The 26,732-nt window shown below is 35.2% G+C and overlaps 1 protein-coding gene across 10 annotated transcripts in view; it reads right to left on the reverse strand.

Moving 5' to 3' along the window:
- Positions 1-458: 458 nt before the first annotated feature.
- LOC107845508 overlaps positions 459-26,732 on the reverse strand; it is a 37,450-nt gene continuing 11,176 nt past the window's right edge. For 2 of the 10 annotated variants that reach the window (XR_007045747.1, XM_016689867.2), the window contains exons 3-4: positions 1,696-1,832; positions 539-949 (exon numbers count right to left, since the gene is read on the reverse strand). Coding sequence is in view for 1 of the 10 variants with exons in the window: in XM_016689867.2 (XP_016545353.1) it covers positions 830-949; positions 1,696-1,832 (257 nt within the window). In the remaining 9 variants the exon portion in view is untranslated. The other 8 variants (XR_007045745.1, XR_007045748.1, XR_007045742.1 and 5 more) reach the window with 8 other exon arrangements.

A 26,732-nucleotide genomic window follows, 5' to 3' on the forward strand; every position in this document is an offset into this window, starting at 1 on the left:
ATCTCTCTCTCGTCTATATAAGACTTGTTGTAATACTAGAGAAGGCATCAGAAAACAAAAGGACAAAGCAATCAATCAGTTTTTTAAAAGCTAAAAACATCAGCACTAAGAAATAATCTTAGCCTTACATTTGTATGCTTTAGATGTACTGTATTATCTCTCTCTCGTCTATATAAGACTTGTTGTAATACTAGAGAAGGCATCAGAAAATTTCCTAGACAAGAAATATTTCCGTCTGCCTAAGCTCTTCTCTTGTAATGTTTTAAAGTTTGAATAAATCTTGTAAATTTTAAATTACTTTTTCTCTTCCTGTATTATTCACTAATATTTCCTTTATATTTGCTAAGATCCTTTAATTGGTATAAGTGTGTGCAAAGATAGGAGAGAAGTTATATTTTCTAAGAAGATAGACAATTCTTGTAATCCAAACATATGAAATAACATGTATAAACAGTAGATTTCAGAATCTCTTAACACGAATTATGCATGATAAACTTACATTAGAAAAAGACTGTTGTTGTGGAATAAGACACACAGGTAGGCACAAATTTTCCTATGCTTATAGAAATAAGACGACACAAAAATGAAATCGATGATAGTCGTTCATGAGCCTCAATAATAACCCTAACCCAGTCACAAAAGTACACATCTCTCACTCCCTTAGGGTTTATTTCTGGGTGCTAATACCATCATCTAAAGAACATTTTTCCAAATCAAATTAAAAGTAACAAGGTATCAAAACATGAACTAAGATATCTATTCTATAATATATCTTTTAAAAAAAGGAGAAAAACTAAAATTAGAGACAGAGTTTAGCAGATTATCTCCTTCACATTCTCAGAAAGTTCAAGCTTTTGCCAAGAGCCAACTCAACGGGAAGCTTACATTGATTTTCGATGTTAACTGATCTAGTATTATCACCCTCCATCAATTGAATAAGATCATCAACCTTCATCATAATTAGAAATAAAGGTAAAAAGAAGATGAGACATAAGATAAACTTCAAATTAAGTAGCTCATAGACGGTTATATATCATGTCAAAAACATAACAAAAGTTGCATATTTGTGTTCCACGCAGCAAAACAGTCAAGGATTCATCACTATGAAATTATACAAATAGATAGGGTTAGCCACTATTAATTTTTGTAGTGCGATTAAAGTGATAGAGATGTTTAGAGTATCACCAAATTGCGTTAGAAATGAAATTACTGATAACACGACCATCATCTTTATTTATTCAGTGAATCATAAGTCTTGAAGATTCAGGCGATTCGTATTTCAGTAATTGGGACACCATTTCACCGGGGGCGGCTCAAGCATATTTGTGGCCTAAGACCAAAAATCGAGTGGAAGCCTTAAGAATTTTTTTATAAATCTATGTTAAAAATTATATAATTTATTTCTTCTAATAATTCTTTTTAAATTAATTATATAATTAATGCATTTAATTTTTAGTAGTCTAGATATATCATTCTTCTTCTAATAATTCTTTTTTTTATATTAAAAATTATTTTTTTATAAATAAAATTTAATATTTTTGTAAAAAATCAATAATCTATTATTGCTAAAAGAAAATGAGGCCCTTAAATGTTGGGGCCTAAGGCGGTGGCCTTTTTTCTTAAAGGATTGAGCCGCCCCTGCATTTCACGAATTTGAAGCAATGTATTAGAATGAAAAGCTTTATAAAGAACAACCTGAAAGATTTGCAAAGGAAAGCAATAGCCAGAAATCGGTTGTCGGTTGGTGCTAATACCTATTTCATGCTGCCTGTGATAATCGAACATCAAAATGTCGGGCACTCTTTTCTCCTCATAGTAATAACTTCCAACTCCTGACATTCACAAGCGATGTTAACTTGTAGATCTAGGTAATCAATATCATGTACCTAAGGAAAAATATAGTTCTGCAAGAAATAATGAAAAGATACTGCATTGCCCCATCATATTTATTAATAGAAATTTTCGTTTAAAAAAGGCTTAAAATAAATTTTCGTGGATGACTATGAAGATCCACAATTTCAACATTTGATTGTTCCTAGTATCTTAACGAAGTCATAAGTGCTTCCACAAGCTTTCTGTAAACGAAGCAAGTGTATTTAAGATGCATACTCTATGAAAATAATACTCAAGAGGAGATGTGGGGGGGAGGGGTAGGGTGGGGAGGGGCTTGCTACAGGGGGTAAAGGATACAGAATGTTGAGAAGTTTCTAGCATTAGTACTTTCTTCCAGGATGTGCAACAAAATGCAGTACTTTGATATAGAATTAGCAACCTGAGCAGTTAAAAGGAAGATGAGAAAGTGAACTCACTATTGAAGGGCCAAAAAAATCAAACCTAATACTTCCACCGCCTCAACTTATGTAGCACACTTTCTTTTTAAATCCATCCAAAAAGAATGTACCTTTTTATACATAGAAACAGTTTAACTTTAAAATTCCTCTTTTACCTTTAATGAAATGATTTATAGCCACACCAATTGTCAAGGAGTATTTTAGATAACAAGTTTTGAAAAATTTCTCATTTTACTTAAACTTTGTGCCAAGTCAATGGTGACACATAAATTGAGACCTAGAAAATATCATTCGAGGACGCAAGGATAAACCTACTCTTGGGTCCAACCAAGTTGATGTTTCTAATTGGTTTGATTCTATATTGCAACCTAGGACACAAATTAGAACCAAATACAATTAGGATGAAGACTCTACATACTCCTCCATTTCTTAAGCATCAAAGTTATCTCTCATATGCCCAATCCCCCTGCCTCAAGAAACAAAAAAGTATAAAGAAAAAGGGTAAACCAAGATATACAAAAATATTTGCATAAACATAAGCTGAAGATAAAGCAAAAAAAATTAGTTGCTAAATTCTTATGATGATTCTTGTAAAATCAAATTTGCATCCCTTCCCCAAACCCTACTAATATGGGATATTTTGTGCAATAGGCGGCCTTTTTTGGGCATAATGAAGAAAATTCTTCTAAAATTAATCAAAGGCTTTAGTGATGCCTGCAGAGGGTGTAACTAAAGCAGCCTATCCCTTCTGAATTTCTTCTATCTTTCTACCAGCATATAATATAGATAATACTTATTGGTTCCGGGTGAATAGACTAAGTTGTAATCAAATGATTTCCATTTTGATTGAGTGGGAGAATATGCTTCCCCAAGTCAGTCAAGAACACTTCTCTTGAATCTAACCACTCTCAATTACCCCAAAGTCCAACTGACCTACATGGAAACCTACTGTCATTCTATGTATTAACCTTGGTGCAACATCGCCCAAATCTATCTTACATCAGGTTAATTTAGGACAAATTAAAATTATAGCATAAATAAAATTATAGAGAATTAGAAATCATTTTCCTGAAACAAAAACTGCAAAAAGCGTCTTTTGCTGCTTGGCTTCAATGATGGCTTCTATAATAGAACTATTCAACACAAGAGAAGATACATGTTGCTCCATCTGTTACAAGATGGAAATATAAGCTTTAGCATTCAAAAAATTTCAAGCATTTCTCCTTGAGGTTGATGCGTATACTTAAAGGAGATGACATATTTATGTGTTTAACTTAACTATATAATGAACAAATGAAAACAAGCGCAAATGTTTTTTCCAAACTAAATATAAAGTGTCTAATTGAAATATTTTATTAAGAATTAAAGTGTTCAATTAGAACAAGGTTTAGATCAACTAAAAAAGGACATACTAGAAGAAACAGGATACTGTGCTGGAACTTTCCCATTTAAATATTTAGGATTTCCTATTGCTGCAAGGAAGTTGTCCATATCACTATGATGGAGTTTTGATGTCACCCAAAACTAACCTCCAAAGAAGTATGCTGCGGTCTATGCCAAATATAGTAACCCAACTAGGTTGGGGTTGATCCCACAGAGAACATGCTGAATAGCTGCTTAACTTGATATAATTTACGAGCGGTGAGGAAAAGTAAATGGAGGATTTTGTAAGTAATAGTAGTTAGTAACCAAACTTGAATGCTTTGAGTTGTAAATAATAGAAGACGAACACTAGGGTTGTGTTTCCCCTGGCTTCTTAACTCCATAAGTTTCTCATGCTAAACCCACCTATTCTGTTTTTCTGCATGTAAAGTCAACAAGATATGTATTACCAACCTAAACGCATTGATAAACCTCACCCTTTACCTTGTGAGTCTCAGGGCGTCACCTTGTTGCTCCTTATGTTGACTAGATGAGATGCCGAAATAATAATGATGGAAGTAAATATCAAATTACTATCTTAATACTCTTTTCCTAATCTCAAACTCCCTTGTGAGGACGTTTGTGAATACAGGCTATCCCCAAGCTCCTGCAGTAGCTTTGAGGTCAATTAATGTAAAAATAATTAAGATACATACAACTTACTTTAGAATAGATGACTCTCTCGCTTCCCCTGCATAGTTAATCTACCAGGGTTCCCACAACCCTAGTCAAAGAAATTAGCCGCTCATGCTTGTGCAATAATCCATGATAATTAATAAAGAAAACATATAATTGATTTCTCAAGAATAAGATGAATAAAATCCGAAGTCTTAAATTGAATAATAATCCAAAAATCTCAAGAGCAAAGTATCAATGATAAGAATAATATAAAAACGTGTATTAGAATGTCAAAGAGTGCAACCTAATAAAAGATAAACCCTAGGGTATTTGTAGTATCTCAAAAATACTCAAAAATCCTAATAAAAATGAAAAAGGAAAAGTAATGTCAGCACAAGGTACGACTCACTTGTCTACTCGTACAGTCTTCTTATGAGTCGTACTGTGTTTCTTATATCCACTCCAGTGTCTAATTATCCAGGCTTTAACTTTTTGTTCTTCTTATGACTCATTCTCACGAGTCGTACCTTGACCATACGACTCGTGGTATTCACTCGTATCCACCTGGGACTTCTTCTTCTCAATCCTTTGAATACCGGTCTATTTACGACTTGCCCATACGAGTTGTACTCAGACTTTCGACTCGTATTCTTCTGAGACTTCAACTCTAAATTGCTTCTTTGGTTTCTGTTGTACTTATTATTTCTTGACATAACTCATATACTCATCTTACGACTCGTATTATTGAGTCATATCTTTCCTTCACTTGAATTTCCTTCTTGGCTTTACTTTTGTTATCTTTACGAGTTAACCTACGAGCCTATGATGTGTTGACGGCTCATATGGTAACTCGTATCATCTATAGTCTTGGTCTTTTTTAGGTCTTTTTCTTCCAATTTCACCCTAACACTATTTTAGACCTGTTTCACCTGCAACAAGTAACAAACCACATCATATCAACCAAAACAACCTAAGTACAAGCATAATTTCATGGTTTTAAGTATCGAAAGTGTTGTGTTTCCACGAAACATCAACACCCTCAACTTAGAAGTTTGTGTGTCCTCAAGTAAAACAAAAATCAAAAACTATAACACAACACAACAATGCTTAAATAGGAAGATCCTAAGATACCTGTGGTAGTGACTTTCAATTTAGTTTACAACAATTTTTATTTACCCTCCTAATTTTAACTTCTCAAGAGTTAGACTGTGTATAATGATCTAGCAAATGAAGAAACACAAGGGAATCCAATGATGGCATTACATTCATTAGTAATAGCAAACTGGGCATAGACACAAACCACATTAACCAGACAGACTAACAACATAACAACACAACCTACGTGCGCTCACGGTCAAAGAGATCTCATTCACTCAGTTAAGATAAATCAACTTACTCAGGGATATACAAAAGACGGTCTCGCTCACAAAGAAGTACCGTCGGTGTATACAGAATACCATAGGCTTGCCCATATTCTCTCTTTTTAATCTTTCGAGCAGTCGAGGTAGGATCACTAAGGACTTTATTAGGCTTATAATGTAGGTTAGGGGATGGTATGGTATCTTTTTTTGGAATTTTTTTCAGTGACTATGCCTCCTTGATACTATGCTTTCTTTAGGGTCCACTTTTTATTCAATTTTATTTTTGCCCTCTTGTCTCCCTTTTTATTTTTAAAGCACTAGACTGGTCCAGGGATGGTTTCCTAACTTTATTTTTTATTCTTTTCTTTTCTTACAATTTCTCTTTTTTTCTTTTATTTTTACCGCAATAGTCCTTTTTTTGATTCTTCTTTCTACACATCTTTCTTCATACTCATTTTTCCTGTGCACCCTTATAATGTCCAAGGAGGACCAAGACCAAGACAGGTTCATTATAATTTAAATGGGAGGTGAAATCGGTGTAAACAATAAAAGGTCAATTTATGGCTCAAAATTTTAAATCAAAAGGATTCATATCATTTGATTGGAAATTTAGGCTTGAGTGGACTTAAAATAAAAATGTTCGATGGTCATTTCCTACTCGATTATCCTGGACTTAGGTAAAAGCAATCGGGCAAGTTCTAGATTTAGATACACCGAGAACTAGGTAGAGCCTCACACACACTCGCACAGGGTTATACTGCTAGGTAATACTTATCCAGTTATACAATTGTTTATCCTTGTTATTTTATTTCTAATCCTATGACATTATCAGATTCACAGTTGTCTTACACACATACATATATCACACAGTTACAAAAATTTATGAGGGGTATCAAATTTTCCTCACAAAATCTTTCAAAATCAAACAATTTCAAGCATAATTATTTCAAACAAATCAACTGCCACAGATACAAATTCTCCTCTTATTTTTATCTATTTCCAGCACACAATACACAAAAACATAAAACATCAAACAAAATAAAATAAAAATATGCCAGTTCTTTTTCCTTTTTTAGATTGTGGCCACAGGCTTTGAAGCATGGCAAGTATGGCCCGTGGAGACCTTGGTACACCCCCACCCTAAACCTAAAGCCTATGCATTGTCCCCAGCATATCTAAAAAAAATAAAGTACAAGGGATCGGGAACATACCTGGACGCTCAAGACGTCTTCATCCTCAGACAGATGGTTGAGTAGAGAGGACCATTTAGATCCTAGAAGATATGTTGAGGGTATGTGTACTTGATTTCAAGGAAAGTTGGGATGAGAATTTTCCTTTGATCGAGTTTGCCTACAATAACAGTTACTATGCAAGCATTTAGATGGCCCCATTTGAGGCTCTTTGTGGGAGGAGATGTAGATCACTTATCGGTTGGTTTTAAGTGGGTGAGGTCGCTTTGATAGGGCCAGATATAGTGTTAGAAGCTATGTATAAGGTTTAAATTATTCGAGAAAGGTTGAAGATAGCTAATAGTTTTCAGAAATTTTATGCAGATGTAAGGAGAAGAGATCTTGAGTTCGAAATTGAAGACTTAGTTTATTTGGAAGTTTCTAGTTTATTTGGAAGTTTTACCCATGAAGGGGTGAAGAGGTTTGGCAAAAAGGGGAAACTTGTCCCCGCTATGTTGTCCCCTACAAGATATTGAGCTATGTTGGGAAGGTGGCATATAAGCTTGAGCTGCATATGGATTTGTCCTTCATTCACCCCGTGTTATGTGTTCTTGTTAAGAAAGTGTGCTGGCGATCCAATGGTTGTAGTACCCTTAGAAAGAACAGATTTTCATGATATCCTCTCTTATGAAGAGATTCTCGTTGAGATCCTTGATCGCCAGATTCGTAGACTAAGTGTAACACCCCGTATTTCCCTAGCTTAATTTAAATCTTAGTACATGAGTAATCCCATGTAATTTTTTTGAAATACGTAGTATTTTTTAGTTTAGAGCTTGCCATTACATAGAAAATTCAATTAGCCTTCCAACGATATAAAATTTGCCCAAATTCAATACCGGGTGAAGAGTTAGAGTTATTTTAGTGAAACAGCGTAGCGTACCACCTGGTACTTCAGTGCATCGCGGAGGCAGTCCAAATGACAATTGTTATTTTCCAATGAGCCAATGCGATACCACCGCATCGCTCCACTAGCCAATTTTCCAATTGTCACTTTTCCAATGTTGCTCCGTGATAAAGGACCAATTTCCCATTCAGTGAGGCACCGCGATGGCGCTGCGTCGCACTATCAGCACAATTCCCAGTTGTCCACTTTTCAGTGAGCCGGCGCGATTGTACCACGTCGCGCTCGGGGGTAATTTCAAAATTTTTTGACGGAAATCTAAAGTTTCTTTCAGGGTTAAATTAGTCTTTTTCCATGATTTTATTACGTCCAGATATGGGATTAAAGCCCTAAAAATGTTTTAAGTCATTCATTATTCAACTTTTTTCCAAAATCAAGAGCTTTCTCTCTATAATACAAAACCCTAACTTCAAGAAACCAAGATCAATCTCAATAAATCCTCCAAGAACATTCAAGAACTCTTCTTCTCAGGTATGTTAGGTTTTTATCTCTAGGTTCCTTTCACCCATAGAGTCCATGAATCCATTTTTCTAAAACTACAAGATTTTTGAATTATGAACTTCCATGTTTGAATTGAATTCATGTTCATGATATTAGTTGGGTTTTAAATCCATGATTTAAGTGCAAGTTCATAAAATTGAATAGCATGTGTGACGAATATGTGATTATCTTGATAATCTCTTGAATTTACAAACTGATTAATGTGTCTATGATGTTAATTGGGTTTAATCTATGATAATTATAAAATTCACAAAATTAGATTAGTATTTTATAGGGAATTATATGAATTGCATGCTACACCCATGAAATTGTAAGTTTGGGCATTGTAGTTACCATGTTTATATGTTATCCATGGTTATGTGCATGAATTTGTGCTCCCCAAGTGGTTGATAAAATGTCCATGTGAATAAAATGATGAAATCATAACATGTTAGTATATGTACAAGCTTATGGCCTACAAGTGTTTGATAAAATGTCTCTATAGATGAAATATGAATATGTGTACATTGTTATTCTTTGCAAGATCATGTGATGCTTTACTTTTCTTGCTATCGAGTCCTGGGGGTATTTAACACCCCACGATTTAGCTGTTAACCTAGAGCCAGTGTCAGTTATAGAATAGTATCAGTCATGTAACGACCAGTAGTACTCTCAGTCAGTAACAGAACTCAATAGAACTCAGTCAGTTACAGAACTTAGGAAAACTTAGTAAACTCAAAATCAGTGTAGTCCAATTTAGTATAATCAGTTCAGTGTCTTTCAGTTGGGAGTATGATTCAGCATCGAGTGAGCTTAGGGATGAGGGCTTACCCTTTAGTTAGGACTAGGTCCCTAGAAATTATCCCTAAGTTCCAGAACTATGTAGCCAGCGTAGGTTATGAGATGTCGCCTGTTAGATTGGACTGACATACTCAGCAATCACCCGCTGGTTTAGAACTGATCTCAGGGGTCACCCGTTAGATAGGATTAACTCCACAACAGATGTTAGTACCCATGACACGGTATTACCACTCTTCCAATTGGGGTTATAGATTGCCCAACTCAGTTATATTATATTATTTGGGATATGTTAGTTAGATGATTACCTCCCACAGTTTTAATTTCAGTTTCAGTTTAGAACTTAGTTCATTTTACAAAATCAGAACTGTTAGACACAGTCAATCAGTATTAGTAAATCAGTTATCTGTAACTTCAGATATCAGTTACTTAGTTATTAGAACTCAGTGCTCATCTTCATAAAAACTCAGTTACAGTCTATACGTATATGTATAGTATTGCACACTCAGTGATTTCTATTGTATCAGTTATCTACATACTCTTATATTCAGTTACTCTATATCATTTAGTCAGTTCTTGTTCATGTATATGAACCCTTGCATTCAGCCCTACCTCATCTAGCATACCAATACATTCCACGTACTAACCCTATACTCTTTTTTTGCACTATGATGTCTCATATCATAGGTTTGGATGCTCAAGATCCCGACCGTGTTTAGACAGATCTAGTTAGCAGTTGCAGATTTAGTAGTGAGTCCTCATCTATTGGGGATATGATTTATTTTAGTTTATCAGTAGCTCAGTAGTTGGAGTTAGTTGGGGGTTTATCCCATCAACTCTATATTCAGACAGTTTAGTTAGAGGCTTTCATACTAGACCAGTTCAGACAGTGTTTAGTTTTCAATTTTTTTTACCAGATATTATTATCTATCAGTATTTAGATTTTGAACCTTATGGCAATTTAACCTATTTCCACATTTATTTTAGTATCATGTTTCAGTGCTCATAACAGATATCAGTCATGGGTTAGCTTGTGGTCCTTTATGGTCATAAGCACCGTGTAACATTTGAGGTATAGACTCAAGGCATTACAAACTTGGTATCAGAGCCTAAGTTTCAATAGAGTCCTAGGGAGTCTGAAATCCGCATCAAGTAGAGTCTTGTGCATGGGTGTATAGCGCGCCACACTTATGGACAGGAGGTTATGTGATGTTTTTAGAAAAAGTTTTCCTTCTTTCAGTATTCATGTCATGCGAGTGAGCATGATCTCAAGTTAAAATCTCAGTCTAATTCATCCCTTCTTTATCCTTCCAGAATATGCCTCCCAAGGAATTTAATGGAAGAAGTAATGAAAGCCAGTCATCTCCTCCTCTTGTTCAGGCAGATCCCCTGTATGAGCATGTCTCTCACGCTGAATTTAGAGCTATTTTCGCTACCTTAGCTTATTCAGTAGTTGCTCAGAATAATTTAAAGACTATTTTCCTATCTAGGCTTTTGACTTGCACTCAGTAGAGTGAGGGAGGGAGGGGAGTGTAGAAAGAATAAGAGGGCTAGAACAAATAATTCTAAGCTAAGATCAGAGGGTAGTAACCGCTCCTAGTTCCATCAGAGATTCTTAGCACCAGATCCACTTTCAGTCCAGGCGCCAGTGCCCAAGTCTAAGAATATCAGTCGAGATGGAGCACCAGGCTCTAAGTCACAAGGTTGTGGGAAGGGTGTTTGTATTAATCTGCTTTGCGGAGAATGTGGTAAGAACCATAAGGAGTGTGTAGAGATGGCAGTGATACTTGTTTTGGGTGTGGCAAGCTAGGCCACAGAGTCAGAGATTTTTCTCAGTCAGGTTCTCAGGATCAGTATAACAGTCCTTCAGCTCAGTGTGATCGCCCGAATCAGCAGGGTGCTACTTCTAATGCCGCCAGTGGGCAATGCCCAAATAGGCTTTATGCATTTCAGTCTAGACAAGATCAGGAAAGGTCTCCTGACATGGTTACTAGTATGTTATGTATCTTCAATTTACATGTTTTGTCTTATTAGATCCAGGAGCTTCTCTGTCTTTTGTAATTTCTTACATAGCAGTTGATTTCAAAGTTAGGCCAAGAACCTTAGCAGAACTTTTCTCAGTCTCCACCCCAATGTGTCAGTATATTATAGCTTGAAAGGTATACAGGAACTATTCAATTTTAGTAGTAATGTCAGTGTGTGTAGAAAAATAGTGGGAGAGGTTGATACCCAAGCCGTCCTTACCTCAATATAAAGTATTGCACTTTAGCTATCATGATATCTACTCACGCTGTACATGTCAGTTCTATGATCATAGCTCCTATTCATGCGTGTTATAAAAAATCATGTACGCTTACAATTCTTAGTATGAGCAGTTTCAGTTCATTCAGTGTACGAATCATGTTTCCTGAACATAGAAACTCTAAAATCAGGTCATGCAGCTCATGACTCATATACTCATGCCTTACAGTGTTATCAGTTTCCATGACCTAATTATCAACTAAATTTGGATTTCGTTATATATATCCTCAGTTTAGATCTCTTGATAAAGTCCAGGATATTAATGTTCTATTCCTCATGCCATAGTTAAGTGTCAAGTTCAGTATAGTGTCCATTCATGCTTTAGGTCCCCATGTTTTAACCTTCAGTGAACTCTCCTTATGTAGTGATAAGCAGTTACTTAGAAGGAAGAGAGTAAATATTTCATGTTAAGAAAAGATTGTTGCATGCTAGTTTTACATAATGATGTAGTTATGAAGATAGTCTTGAATGTCATGATGATATGTAAGGGTCTAAATGTATTTCGGAGATTTAAGTAGGCTTGAACATAGTGGGAGAATTCAGTCCAGATCAGACCTCAGTAGGTAGATTTATTAGTGCCTATATTGCAGAATTTTAGTCTTGTTGTGATTTCTTATTCAACTGTCTCATTCAGACCATGCCAAGATTTCCTTGCTCTCTAAAGTCTATAGAACTTTATAGAAAAAGTGTCAAGAAATGCTCCAGTTGAGTATAAGTTTTTAGTATGAGTTAGTCCGTAAAGCCATGAATTCAGTTTAGCAGTTAGGTAGACAAATTTGTATGGTTTCCCATCTTTCTGCCCAGTTGCCCTATCCGAAGCCTCTGGAATATTCCCATTCCAAGATGGAGCATCCTGGTAATTGCGAATTCAGCTCAGTTCATGTGTCATTCCTCAGTTTCAGACCCTAAATACTTAGTCACGATTCAATTCGTAGGTGCCCCGTGCATCGTCTCATCTTTTCCTTAGTATCTCAGCCAAGTCAACATTCTTTGAGGGACATAATGTCCCAAGGGGGAGATGCACTATAAACCCCGAGCTTTCATGTCCTAAATCTTTCAGTTTCTTTTCACGTAACAAATCCAGTTTGGAGTAACAGGTACTCATAAGTTGACTCTCTCATTCCAATCTCAGCCATATGAACATTCCCATGGCATGGCATATATATTCAAGGAATCAGTTTTGTTCATAATATTAAGTTCATGTATCATGTTTCTGACTCAGTCATGTCCTCATATTCCCGTTCATACATGTTCAGCAAATGATCTCAGGTTCATTAGTATTCTCAGCTTAAGGTGATGGTCTTTCTTAGATTTACTCAGTTCCATAATTCAGTTACAGTTATAAACTTAGTATCCATTACCATTGCATATTCAGTCATGTATTTATGAATCAATTCAGTCATGTTTTTCATGCATCAGATATGGATGGTCAGTATGTAATCTCAGTGTATCAGTAGTTTCAGTCAAGTAGTCATGCTTCATTCATGCATGTTCAATGTGTAAACTCATTCTATCAACATTTCTTCAGTCTATCAGTATTTCTTAGCTTGATTAGTCTCATTCGAGGACGAATGTTCCCAAGGGGGAGATATTATAATACCCCATATTTCCCTAGCTTAATTTAAGTCTTAGTACATGAGTAATCCCATGTAAAAATTTTGAAATACTTAGTATTTTTCAGTTTGGAACCTTTCATTGCATAGGAAATTCAATTTGCTTTCCAACGATATAAAATTCGCCCAAATCTGATACCCGGGTGAAGAGTTAGAGTCATTTTAGTGAAACAGTGTACCACCTGGTACTTCAACGCATCGCGGAGGCAGTCCAAATGGAAATTTTCATTTTCCAATGAGCCAACGCGACACCACTGCATCGCGCCACAAGCCAATTTCCCAATTTTTACCTTTTCAGTGTTGCTCCGCAATAATGACGTATCGTGCAAAGGCCCAATTCCCATTCAGTAAGGCACCACAATGGTGCCGCATCGCACCATTAGATCAGTTCCCAGTTGTCCAATTTTAAGTGATCCAGTGCAATTGTACCGCATCGCGCCGGGGGGTAATTTTGAAATTTTTGACGAAAATCCAAAGTTTTGTCCAGGGTTAAATTAGTCTTTTCCCATGATTTTATTACGTCCAGATATGGGATTAAAGCCCTAAAGACATTTTAAGTCATTCATTATTTAAATTTTCCCCAAAATCAAGAGTTTTTTCTCTACATTACAAAACCCTAACTTTAATAAACCAAGAGCAATCTCAAGAAATCCTCCAAGAACATTCAAGATCTCTTCTTCTCAGGTATGTTAGGTGTTCATCTATGGGTTCCTTTCACCCATAGAGTCCATGAATCCATTTTTATAAAACTAAAAGATTGTAGAATTATGAACTTCTATGTTTGAATTGAATTCATGTTCATGATATTAGTTGGGTTTTAAATCCATGATTTAAGTGCAAGTTCATGAAATTGAATACTATGTGTGATGAATAAGTGATTATCCTGATAAACCCTTGGATTTACAAAGTGATTAATGTGTCTATGATGTTAATTGGTTTTAATCAATGATAATTATAAGATTCACAAAATTAGATTAGTATTTTATGGGGAATTATATGAATTGCATGCTAAACCCATGAAATTGTAAGTTTGGGCATTGTAGTGGCTATGTTTATATGTTATCCATGATTATGTGCATAAATTTGTGCTCCCCAAGTGGTTAATAGAATATCCATGTGAATAAAGTGATGAAATCATGATATGTTAGTATATGTACAAGCTTATGGCCTACAAGTGTTTGATAAAATGTCTCTATAGATGAAATATGAACATATGTACATTGTTATGCTTGGCATGATCATGTGATGCTTTACTCTTCATGCTATCGAGTCCTGGGGGTATTTAATACCCGACAATCTAGTTGTTTACCTAGAGCTAGTGTCACTTACAGAATAGTATCAGTCATGTCACGACCAATAGTACTCTCAGTCAGTTATAGAACTCAGTAGAACTCAGTCAGTTATAGAACTCAAGAAAACTTAGTAAACTAAGAATTAGTCCAGTCCAATTCAGTATGATCAGTTCAATGTCTTTCAGTTAGGAGTACGATTCAGCAACGAGCGAGCCTAGGGATGGAGTCTTACCTGTTAGTTAGGACTGGATCCCTAGAAAAAATCCCTAAGTTCTAGAACTACGTAGCCAGCGTAGGTTATGAGATGTCACCCATTAGATAGGACTGATCCGATAGTTTAGGACTGATCTCAGGGGTCACCCGTTTGATAGGACTTACTCCACAGTAGATGCTAGTACCCCTGGCATGGTATTAGCACCCTTCTAATTGGGGTTAAAGATTGGACCCCAACTCAGTTATCTTATTTTATTTGGGGCAGGTCGGTTAGATGATTACCTTCCACAGTTTCACTTTCAGTCTTCAGTTTAGAACTCAATTTATTTTACAGAATTAAAGACTGTCAGACACAGTCAATTAGTATCAGTAAATTAGTTATCAATAACTTCAAATATCAGTTACTCAGTTATCAAAACTCAGTGCTCAGCTTCACAAAAGCTCAGTTATAGTCTATACATTTATGTACAATATTGCTTACTAAGTGATTTCCATAGTATCAGTTATCTACGTACTCTTATATTCAGTTACTCTATATCATTCAGTCAGTTTTGGTTCATGCATATAAACCCTTGCATTCAGCCTTACCTCATTTAGCATACCAGTACATTCCACGTACTGACTGCATCCTTTTCTTTGCGCTATGATGTCTCATATCATAGGTTTGGACGCTCAAGATCCTGACCGTATTTAGGCAAATTCAGTCAGTAGTTGTAGATTTAGTAGTGAGTCCTCATCTATCGGGGATATAATTTATTTCAGTTTATCAATAACTCAGCAGTTGGAGTTAGTTGGGGGCTTGTCCCATCAACTCCATATTCAGACAGTTCAATTAGAGGCTTTCAGACTAGACTAGTTCAGACAATGTTTAGTTTATAGATTTTTTTACTAGATGTTAATATTTATCAGTATTTATATTTTGAACCTTATGACAATTTAGCCTAATTCCACATCTATTTCAGTATCATGTTTAAGTGCTCACAATAGATATTAGTCATGGGTTGGCTGGTGGTCCTTCGGGGTCATAAGCACTGTTAGCATCTGAGGTACAGACTCGAGGCGTTACACTAAGGAACAAAGAAGTTCCATTGGTCAAAGTTTTTTGGTAGAATTAATCCATTGAGGGCGCCACTTGGAAAGCGGAAGCAGATATGCAGACCAAGTACCCTCATCTTTTTGCCGCAAATTTAGATTCATTTTAAGGTAACAAGCTTCCTAAAATCATCTCTTTTTTATCCCAAGTTTTAGATTTATATAGTCATTCACTTAATAGTTCTTTCATTGCAAATCAGTTTAGTCATGCTTCAGTTGTGCATATCAGTTAATTATCACAGTTACCTAGTATCCTCTGCTACATTAGTCGCATTTGAGGACGAATGTTCCCAAAGGGGTGATATGGTGATACCCCAAATATTTTTAGCTTAGTCCATCCCTTAGTACGTACTTATAGCACTTAGAGCCTAAAAATAAAGCTATATGTTGAGGGACTTAGTCATTTTGACTCCTTTTAAACTTCGAATATTTTAAAGTTGACCTTTCGGGCTCTGAGACAATGATTTTTGAGTTAAATTATATTCAAGGGTGAAAATAGCATGTCTTGGGTAAGTTTTGGAATTTTTAGAAGAGGATTGGATCACATTCAGATAGGCAAAACAGTTGCTCACCACGATTAGGCTGCGTCGCGGTAAGTATTACAGTGAGGAGGCCACCGCGTATCGGTAGAGGCCAAATCGGAAATCATTAAAAAATAGTAAGCCATCGTGATTACACCATGTCGTGATAAGTATCGTGATATGTATTCCACCATATCGCGATGAAGCTTAAGTCAGCATTTGTCAATTTCAAGTGTCTCCGCGATTCTCCTACATCGCGGTGGGTATCGCAATGACCCACTCACCGAATAATGGTGGGGCCTTAATCGGTGTTCTAGTTACGAGATTTTAAATCTCAAGGGAAATTTTACCTTTTATCAAGCCCCCAAATCAAGTAAACAGAAGATTAATCATAATATTGAGAAAAATATGCTGATTATTCATCAAATTCCTCTCAATTAAAATCCTAGGCTTCATCATTCAACTTCAAAAATCCCCAAATTTCACCATTCTTTTTCCAAAATAGTTCAAATTTCAAGGTTCCCAATTGAAGAATTCCAAGAATCAATCTTCAAGACACAAATAGGAACTCAAAACCAAGCTCTTTCATCTAGTTCATCAATTACAGTATGTGGGGTTTATGAACAAGGATAATCCTTTCCCCTTGTGCCTAAACTTGCTTTTAATAATTTTTTATACGAATTTACATGAATATACATGAATTTCAATTTAAGGTTCATACCTAAATGTGGTTATTTGAAGATTTTGACATTACAAGTTTTTTAGATGATGAATTGCATGTCTATTTTGTACATTTATGCTTGTGAAGTGATTTTGATATATTAAAGGTTGAATTTTTCACTATTTTGACTAGAATTGTGCAAAGACTTCATGAATTTGACTATTGAGCATGCTTTATGTTGGGATGGGCTATTAAGCCTTAGTTTGAATGTTGGTATTTCAATAAGATCATCATTTTAAAGCATCCTATGCTTAGTAAACATCCAGTTTTGAACAAGATTTGATCTTTTGATCCTTAGCTAAGTTATGGAATCCACTTTATAGCTAAATTTCAGTTTTAAACAAACAGATTCACAATTAGCTTTCAGTATGAATTAGTATGTTGTTTAAAGTGGATTTCCTACTGAATGAGTATACAGATTAAAGGGAGTAGTATTTAGCATCGAGTATGAAGTGTGGGTTTAATGCATCCTACGTTCCTAGAACTACGAGCCAACATAGGTATAGTTTTAAATTAATTCCACTGCTATATGGATGACAGTTTCAGATATGACCACTTAGCTCAGGTTATACTCTTTGGCAAGATTATGACACCTTTTCCTAACGTAAAGTTTTTCCTTTAGGGAAACTAGACGTTGGACACCATGATAGCTCACATGGTGTATGTCGGCTAAAAGAACCTCCCTACAGCTTAAAAATTAACAGAATAACTTTTAGAAACTAAGTGTAAAGGCTCACAATTTATTTCATACATTGTTTTACATAAGACATTAACTATGAGATTTTAGCTTTCAGTTTACAGACATAAAGGTGAGCCCTTTTTACACTTAGCCTGCATTATTTAAAAACAGACTTGACTTTATTTCTACTTATTCCACTAATAGAAAGAGTAAAAGTACAGTTTTTATAACTAATTGTTATGGCTCATAAGATTTATACAATATGCTTTATTATTCATGATTTATGATTTTTAGCTTTCAGTTGCTCAAGCCAATGTGAGTCATTATATTTATCATGCATTCTTTATTAATTTTGATAAACATCGATATATTGTTTTACTTATGCATTCACCCCCATATGCTCAGTACATTCTCAAAGTATATATGTCTATATGCTACATTGTTTAATAATGTAGGTTTAGGTGCTCAGTCTTAGCAGTGTGAGTGATTTCGGGTATCTCTATCTACATCCCGACAGTTGGTGAGTCCTCATGGTTCGAGGACCCATTTTCTCAGATTTTCAGCTTTTGTAGCATTTGATTAGTTATTTTTAGTTTAGTTCGAGAAAGTTGGGGGTCTGTCCCAATGACTCTGTAGTTTTAGTAGTAAAGGCTTGTCGGACTACTAGTCATAACTCAGATTTTCGGTATTGATTGTTCAGACTTTCCAGTTTCGAATGTTCTTAGACATTACGCTCAGTAAATTGTAGTTTAGCTCAGACAGATTTAGTATTTTTGTATTATTGCTCATTTAATTTCATTAATATGAGATTCAGACTTAGTAGAAGGATTACAGGGTTACCTTGGTATTACTCGTAGTCTTGAGCTTCGTGTGACATCTCGGTACTCATTTTCAGGGCGTTACAAATGTATGCAGACTTTATCCCTATTTTTTAAAAAGCAGAGAGATTGTTTCCTAAAGATGCTCAGTTCCAGTGACACATATAAACCCTAGTAGCACAAAGTAATCAATAATTATATGTGTGTAAGTTTAGAGATAAAAATTTACTCTGTCAACAGTTCCAACAGTAGTACCATTGGTACGAACTTCCATTTCAAATTTCCAATCCCCCAGCAACAAGCTCGACCTTTCTTCACTAACTTTACTCAATCTACTCTGCTTATGCACTGGTGTTGCAACCTTTCTAGCCATCGACTCAGTCATCTGCACTACCATCTTACTCCTTTCCTTCACCGTCTCCACCTCCGCCAGCGCTAGAGTAGTTAAATCAACCTCATTTTTTTTATTTGGTACATGCATCACCACTGATGCCTATATTCGGCGTGGTGGTTTCAACCCTAACATTTGTCTCAGTGTCTGTGTAGGCATTGGATTGTAACAGTGGATCCAATGGTACACCATCATCGCCGCCGATAATGGTTACCGGCGAAACAGCAGCAGCAACGGTATCAGTCATCATCGGAATCAAATAGGAAGAAAAAAGTCAAATTGAATATTGTGTTATGTACTGACACTACCAGGGAGTAAAGACTCTTTTCCAGTAAATTTTGGTGATCCAATGCAACAACCAAATGCTTCTTGTTCATTGGCTTCTCAGCAACTACATGGTTAATTTATTCTCTTTGAATTACACTAAACTAGTTTACTTACAAGCATAACTGCAGGTAACAATTTAATAATAATTGATTGATATAAATAGTAAGTAATTGGCTATGAAAAGTCAACTTACTGATGATTTAACAATGTTTAAGCATGTTCAATCTCAATTTATCTAAGGATACAAGCCAAGTTATCTTCATATCATAATGAATTACATCACTTTGATCATGTATTAACTACACAATTTGTTGAAAGTCATAAAAATATATTACTCCCGTCATTGCATTTCATGTAGTATTTTTTCATTTTAAATTGTTAAAAAGTGATATATTTTATTTTTAAATATAACAGAATTAAATTTCTATTAATTATTATTGACATTATTTTATAGAAACACAAATATCAAGTCATGTTCGAGATTACCTATACACAATTATTTTTTTCTTATCATTTAGTTCAAAATCAAGTTATCTTAGGATTATAATCTAGAATAATATATCTCTCATTCTATATAAGACAGATTATTCCATGATTGAGTATAGTGTTTACAATGACTTTAGCTGATACTCTCAAGTAAACACATGACAAAGCTAATCTCAAACTTCAAACCAAGATAATCAATTTGATAAGGAAGTTCATTAAAATTAAGTTTTATCTCCTTATATTTATCTTCTTTGTTTATTATTTATGAAATTCTTGATATTTGTATTCAATTCGTAGTTATCATTGACATGTATATCCTTAACATATGGTAAGTGTATAAATTGTGTATTCTAATATATTCATAATTAGCAATTTCATTTTATGTGAATCAGTAATTGAATCCGTATATACAATAGTTGTTTGGTTGGAGGCATCAAGTGAATTACCTTAATATAAAATTTGGAGTTAAATCTATCATGTATATGGTTGAAAGTATTATATAAAACCAAAATAAATATTTTCAAACTGCGATGATGAGATTACCGATCTTATATATATAAGGTGACTAAGTGAGATTGATAAATATTGATAATAAATTTTGGATTATAATTTCAGGATATAACCTGATTTAGAAATAAATAAGAAAAAAATTGTTAAATTTATGATTTGAAACGTGTCCTAATATTGTGTTGCTATGAAATTATGTCATTAAGACTAAGAAAAATTAATGTTAAATTTTTTTTTATTTCATGTCAATTTTGAACATATTAGAGAAGAAATAATGCTTCATGAAATACAATGTAGAGGATAATATACTTTCTTAATTATTCATTATTCAGATATGAATACAACATGTTAATACTTAAACTCATATATGTATTCATATTTTGACATCTCATTTTCGAATATATATTTATTAACATAATTTTATCTTCATTTGAAGTCTCCAGAACTTATATGATATACAACTCCCCATCCCTACCCCTCCTCACATTACTTACACTGATTGAAAAAGAAAATAGAAACATCCTCTCCCCCCCCCCCCCCCCACCCCCCCCCCCCCCCCCCCCACACCACAAAAAAAAATAGAAAGAGGAATCAAAACATATGTACAACACTACAGATTTTAACACACATAAACTTCAATCAACATAAATATATCTTTACTAAAACATACATAAATTAAAACAAATTTCATAAAAACATAAATAAAAAATTTATATTGAAATTTGGACACGATTCAAATCTTTTTACTCTTCGTAATAAATGTTGGATAGAGTATTCAAGACTTATAAAAATACTATTCATAAATAGAGGGGGAAAAAGGATAAGCCATAGACTTAATCAATTATATAAAAAATTTAAAAAAGAAAAGCAAAAAAGAAAAAGGAAGACCTGACGTACATCGTCATTTTAGTCATATAGAGAGAGAATTGATATGAAAGTCTTGCCTCTTACTTCTTATATATAAATTTCAAATATGAGAAATTAAACGACAACTTAAATTTGATTTGATCTAAAAATGAATTAATTCCTTTTTTAATATATTCTTATTCTAATTATCTAAACTCAACTAATGTAGTTGACTACAAAGTTTAAAACTTTATCTCTAAAAAGTTATTTTCATACATGTGTTTGAGGCAAAAGACAACAACTTTTTAGTTATCTAATGTATTTATATATTCACTTAATTACTTGGAACACACACACACATATATATTATATATTTGGTAATGTCTAAAATTATCTATTTTTTCTAAGTGCTAATATGCCATATCTTTGGCCTTTATTGTATATTATTCCTTCTCCATTTTTCTTTGTCCTTGTCAATTAGTAATGATTTCTTTCACTTACTCAAAACATACTTTACTCAAAATGTCAAAAATAATATAATTTGAATTAATAGTTACCTATATTCACTTTAATTTTTTATGTTTTTATTTTTAAAATTTATTGAATTCAGTCATGAAAATAGAAGGCTTAATTTTTTACTGAGAAAATGGAGGTGTTTATTCTATGTTTTTTTCTATTATATAAATTATTTTTAAGTAACAGAGAAACATAAAAAATAGAGGATCTAGATCAATATCTCTGCATTAAAGCTTATTTCTTCTTTCGGTTCTGTCGTTACTAACAATAACTATGGTAAAGGTATACACATCTCATTTGTCATATGTGTTATGATCAACTCTTTAATACGAGAGTACATTTGATATGTACGAAGGTCATACCATACCTCTAGCGCAAAGTTAAGTTGATAGTATCCTTATCGATTTAATTTTGGACTAAGTTTAAATTTGGGTCAACTTCAAATGAGCATTTCTACAAGAATATAATGAGTTTGGGGAACCAATACCCACTAAATTAAATATATCTGAGTCTTCATTCTAACACAATCAACCGTTCATTAATTCGCTTCCTGAGTATAAGGTTTTGATCGTTTTACTAAAAATTATTCGTGTTGAAAAGCTGAGGGTGTCATAGCAGGTTCAGGTCACTATAGCAATGTAGCAACAATTTATAACCTTATTTTGATAGGTTTCAGCCTCCAAACTCTAAATTTTTATTCCTAATCCTTAGAGGGATGATTTTCTCTTGGTTTGGGAAAAACTTTGTTGAGGTAAGTTTTTTACTTCCTTTTAACATAGATTAATCTGTTTATCTTTTAGAATCACTAGAATAAGGAATCTATATTGAAATTTTTGTGATTTAGAGCCCTAGGTTCAAGAAATTATAAAAAAAACCATGGATATTACATATTTTTGTATTTTCGTCTAGAATTGACTCATCTAGAATTGACTTTAGTTTATGAATTAACTCTTTCTAGTATGAAATTGTGGTTCTAAAACATAAAATTTGATAGTTGGGGACCTTAAATTCAATAATAGTGGGACATTTAGCTTTAAAACTCAATTAATAGAGTTGGTTCGAGCTTGATAGAACTAATTTGATGATTAATTAAACCTTGAGTAAATTTGTACTTAAATAGCATCATCATGTAGGCCCTCAATTCGGGTCCCACCATCCTCATCACGAGTCCCATCAGCTACTGGGATTGTGTCAGCAACAATGGTACCGGTTATGGCCGGTGCACTTAATGGTACATCACTCGGCGGGTCTGCATCACCGCCTCCCTCAATATCAATACTCGCTAGTTTCGAACTATCGACTCCAGCATGTATCTCCTGGACCCTCACCTGCCAGTTCTATTCACTTTGCATGCTATCCATCATAGCCGTTTTATCACTTCTTTTTCAACACTTCTCTGTTGCTTTCTCTTCTTTCCTCTCGGGGCTCTTCTACCAGGACTTGAATAGCCCAAATATTATCAACATGTACATTGGGTACAACTATCGCAACCACAGGCTCAGATATGATCGGTCTGTCGTATAACTCGACAACCATCTTTTTTATCTCATCTACCTTAGATTTTACCTTCGTAATATCTGGAGTTTGGCTGCTACCCAACTACCTAGTTATTCGTAGATCGAATGCATTTAACCGACCCTACACCCGTTGGTTCTCCAACTTTTCACTGACCCATGGTTTCACACCCCCTTTTATATTTTAGACTTTGGCCTCAAGAACGGCTAATATCGTCATAGCGTCATCCCATATAACTATGAGATCATAATGAACCCATCTGACATAGCTCTCGACCTAGGCGGTATAGACTGTACTGAAGGAGGGGCATTAGGTGTACCCACTACATCTGAAGTCTGTGTGGTCTGAGTTTGTCCACCTGTCTCAACAGCCTCAGCAGTCTCAGTCTGACCACTCTGTCGGTATATCTCCGCTAGCATATCAGTTTCTCTCCTCTCCTGCCTAGCCAATGGGTTTACAACATCTCTGATAAGCCCTAAATCTGTAGTGTTCATGGCCCCGATCAACTCATAATTACCTGGGAGTTCCTACACCCCCGTAGCCAAACATAACTGAGTGATCAAGCATAGGTATGCTAATAATAACTTCTGTCCACTGACAGTGCGGTCTATCATCTCTCGAGCTAAGAACTCCCTCATATCAAACTCATATCCAACCATAAATCTAGTAATCAGTGCGGCACAAACTGGACTCAACGCATTATACCTAGTAGTGGGACATAGTCTATGTCGATCCAGCGTCCATCACGCCTTGGCCTTGAAATTCAACATGTTTTTCTCTATCTTTTGCAAAGTAACACCCAGGCCACCTTCCACCCAAACAACATTCTTAACATTCGACGCTATAAATACGACAATCCATCTAAAATGACCCATCTTATCATTTTTCCCCATCTGTTTCCAAGTAATTTTCCATATTTTCTCTATGCAATACTCCATCTTACCTGTATTCACCGGAGGCTGATAGTTTAGTCTAAACAAGAATCTAGAAATAGTGAGTGAGGAGATGTTGACCCACACTCCTCAAATGATCAATGAGGTAATGGGGTGAACACCTCTCCACAAATGCGCCTGTGGATACTGTCTCTGCAGCTCCCTCTTATATGCCGCATAAAATTCTACACTAGTGCAGGATTGTATTTGTCGGGCGCTCTAGTCATCCACTGAAAGCCATACTGTCTGAACCGTGCTTCAAATCTGGGAAACTATATCATCCCAGTGGTAGTCAATCTTCTCTCAAGGTACAAACTCCGTTTGATTTGTCTGTTCTGGAGTCTGCTCAGGCCATCGTTATATGCAGTTTGCATACCAAGGTACCCCCATCACTAAACGGTGGTCACCGAAGTAGGTGTAAGAGCTAGCGGGGGGTCTTGTCTATAAATTGGTGTGGAATCAACCTATTCCTCACCAATATTCTCCAAAATTTCTTTCTCTGAGCTCAACTCAACATTTTTCTCTGCTCCTACATCACCCTATACTTCATCATTGTCATTATTATTTTCTTTACTACTGTCCTCTTCAGACTGGTATAGTATTCAGGGTGGTGATGTGTGGGGGTTCTTCCTTCTTGGACCCTTGGGAGGTGAGTCTTATAGTGTAACAACTTTCTTTCCTTGAGGTTTTCTAGGTCCCCTTGGGTCTACTTTCTTTTTCATGTGGAACTCCATGAGGTCCCCACTGCTGCTTGACAATTTGGTGAACCCATTTACCAACTGGTAGTCAGATATCAAAGCCGGTTTCTTTCCCTTCTTTGCTACTTGCTTCGAGTATGAATCACCTTTGTGGGCCATGAGTACCTATGTACATAAACTTATAACGACTAAAGAAATAAAAGCAAAACAAAAAAATAAGTGGCAGTGTGCATGTTCTGTACGAGGTACGACTGGGGGGTAAGAGTTGTATCATCTGAGTACAACTCATATAATTGAGTCGTATGTTGAACAGTGTGTATATGAATGTTCACTAGTCTGCTTACGAGTCCTCCTGACTAGTAAGGTCAGCTTTATAACTCGTTACCAACAATCATAAGTAGACCAAAAATAAAACTCAAATTTATATGACGTCCCAGGTCCTTACAACTTATCTGTATGAGTTGTATGAGTCCTATGGGTTGGGCAAAACTCATTTAGGCAAGTCATACCCATACCATAATCTACACTCACTTAGACTTCTATGTTGTCAGCGGGTACGAGTCTTATAATGACTCGTTACTTATAGGTATGAGTCGTAAAGGGTCTCTTATCCACTGCAACATAGAAGTTCAACTTATGGGTTGACTCCAATACATAATCCCTAAACTAACCCTTCATTTTAAAGCATTACCACCCCATTTTAGTAAAAAGACACACATTTTCGTAGTACACATTATCAAGTTTATCCAAAAATCCATTTTCAAGCTCAATTCTAAGAACTAGGGTTTTAATTTTCAACACCTAAGTATATTCAACTAAAAGCAAGTCTAAAATCTCACATGATTTCAGTTTCAACATGCAATATATAGAGTTTAAGTTCAAACACTTACTTTATTTGAAGAGTTCCTAAGTTTCTTTGATTTCAACAAATTTCTACCCCAAATTCGTGTGACTTTCATGCAATGTACGTGATTCTAACAATTTGGAATGTGTTTCGGGTTGAATTCATGCAATTATAGCTTGCAATTTGGTCATTAATAGAGGTATTTATGTGTTTTGGATATCAAATACCCGTATTAGGTGCCTTTTTTTAAAAAAAAAAATAGTTATTTAGGCTGGGTTGACCCATGACCCTCGATCTGGTAAGCTTGGGTATGAGTCATGTGTACGAATCGTACCCAGGCTCACGATTTTTTTCCTTCATCCATAAAGACTGGGGACTTTACCTTAGATCTGGATTGGATACGACTCAAGGTGATGACTCATACCTTAAGGGTACAACTCATTCTGAGAGTCGTAAAGACTCTAGAAACTTTTACCTAGATTTGAATCATCTCCCAAGTCATTACGACTCTTACTCATGAGTCATAACCTTAATATACGACTCGTGACGAGTTCGTATGACCTAGTTTCTTGGAATTTTCTTCCTCTTTTCTGCAATCTTTAGTCCTGCACACTGAACAAACATATTACCCTATAAATAACATGGGTTACCTCTCATGCAATGCTTGATTTAATGTCGTGGAACAATGTGGGTAAGTTAGCTACTAGATTTCACCAACTATCCTCATGGGTTGCCTCCCATGTAGCACTTGATTTAAGTTCACAATACGACGTAGTTGCCTTGGTTACTCAGACTTGACCCAGGTCAATTTCAAAAATCACACTCACTTCTTCATTGCTACCCATAATGATTTACTCTTTTTCCATTCACCTTGAACGGGGCTTCACTATCCTTCTTCAAATCCAAAGCACTATATGGATAAACTTTTGTAACTGTAAATGGACCATACCACCTTGACTTCAACTTACCTAGAAACTAGCGAAGTCTAGAGTTCTGAAGAATTACCCTATCACCTTTTTTGAATATCCTCTTATCAATTTTCTGATCATGATGCAGCTTCATCTTTTCTTTGTAAAGTGCAAACTTTCATATGCCCGGAGTCGAAATTTATCCAACTCATTCATCTAATTCAACCTTGATTTAGCCGCATCCTTCCACTCAAAATTCAATTTTTTCAACACCCATAGTGCTTTATGTTCAAGTTCAATGGGCAAGTGACAAGCCTTGCCATATACTAGCTGAAAAGGTGAAGTATCAATGGAAGTTTTGAAAGTTGTGCGGTAAGACCATAATGCATTGTCTAGCCTTTTTGACCAATCA

Source organism: Capsicum annuum, chromosome 10 (assembly GCF_002878395.1).
Source record: "Capsicum annuum cultivar UCD-10X-F1 chromosome 10, UCD10Xv1.1, whole genome shotgun sequence".
Taxonomy (NCBI): domain Eukaryota; kingdom Viridiplantae; phylum Streptophyta; class Magnoliopsida; order Solanales; family Solanaceae; genus Capsicum; species Capsicum annuum.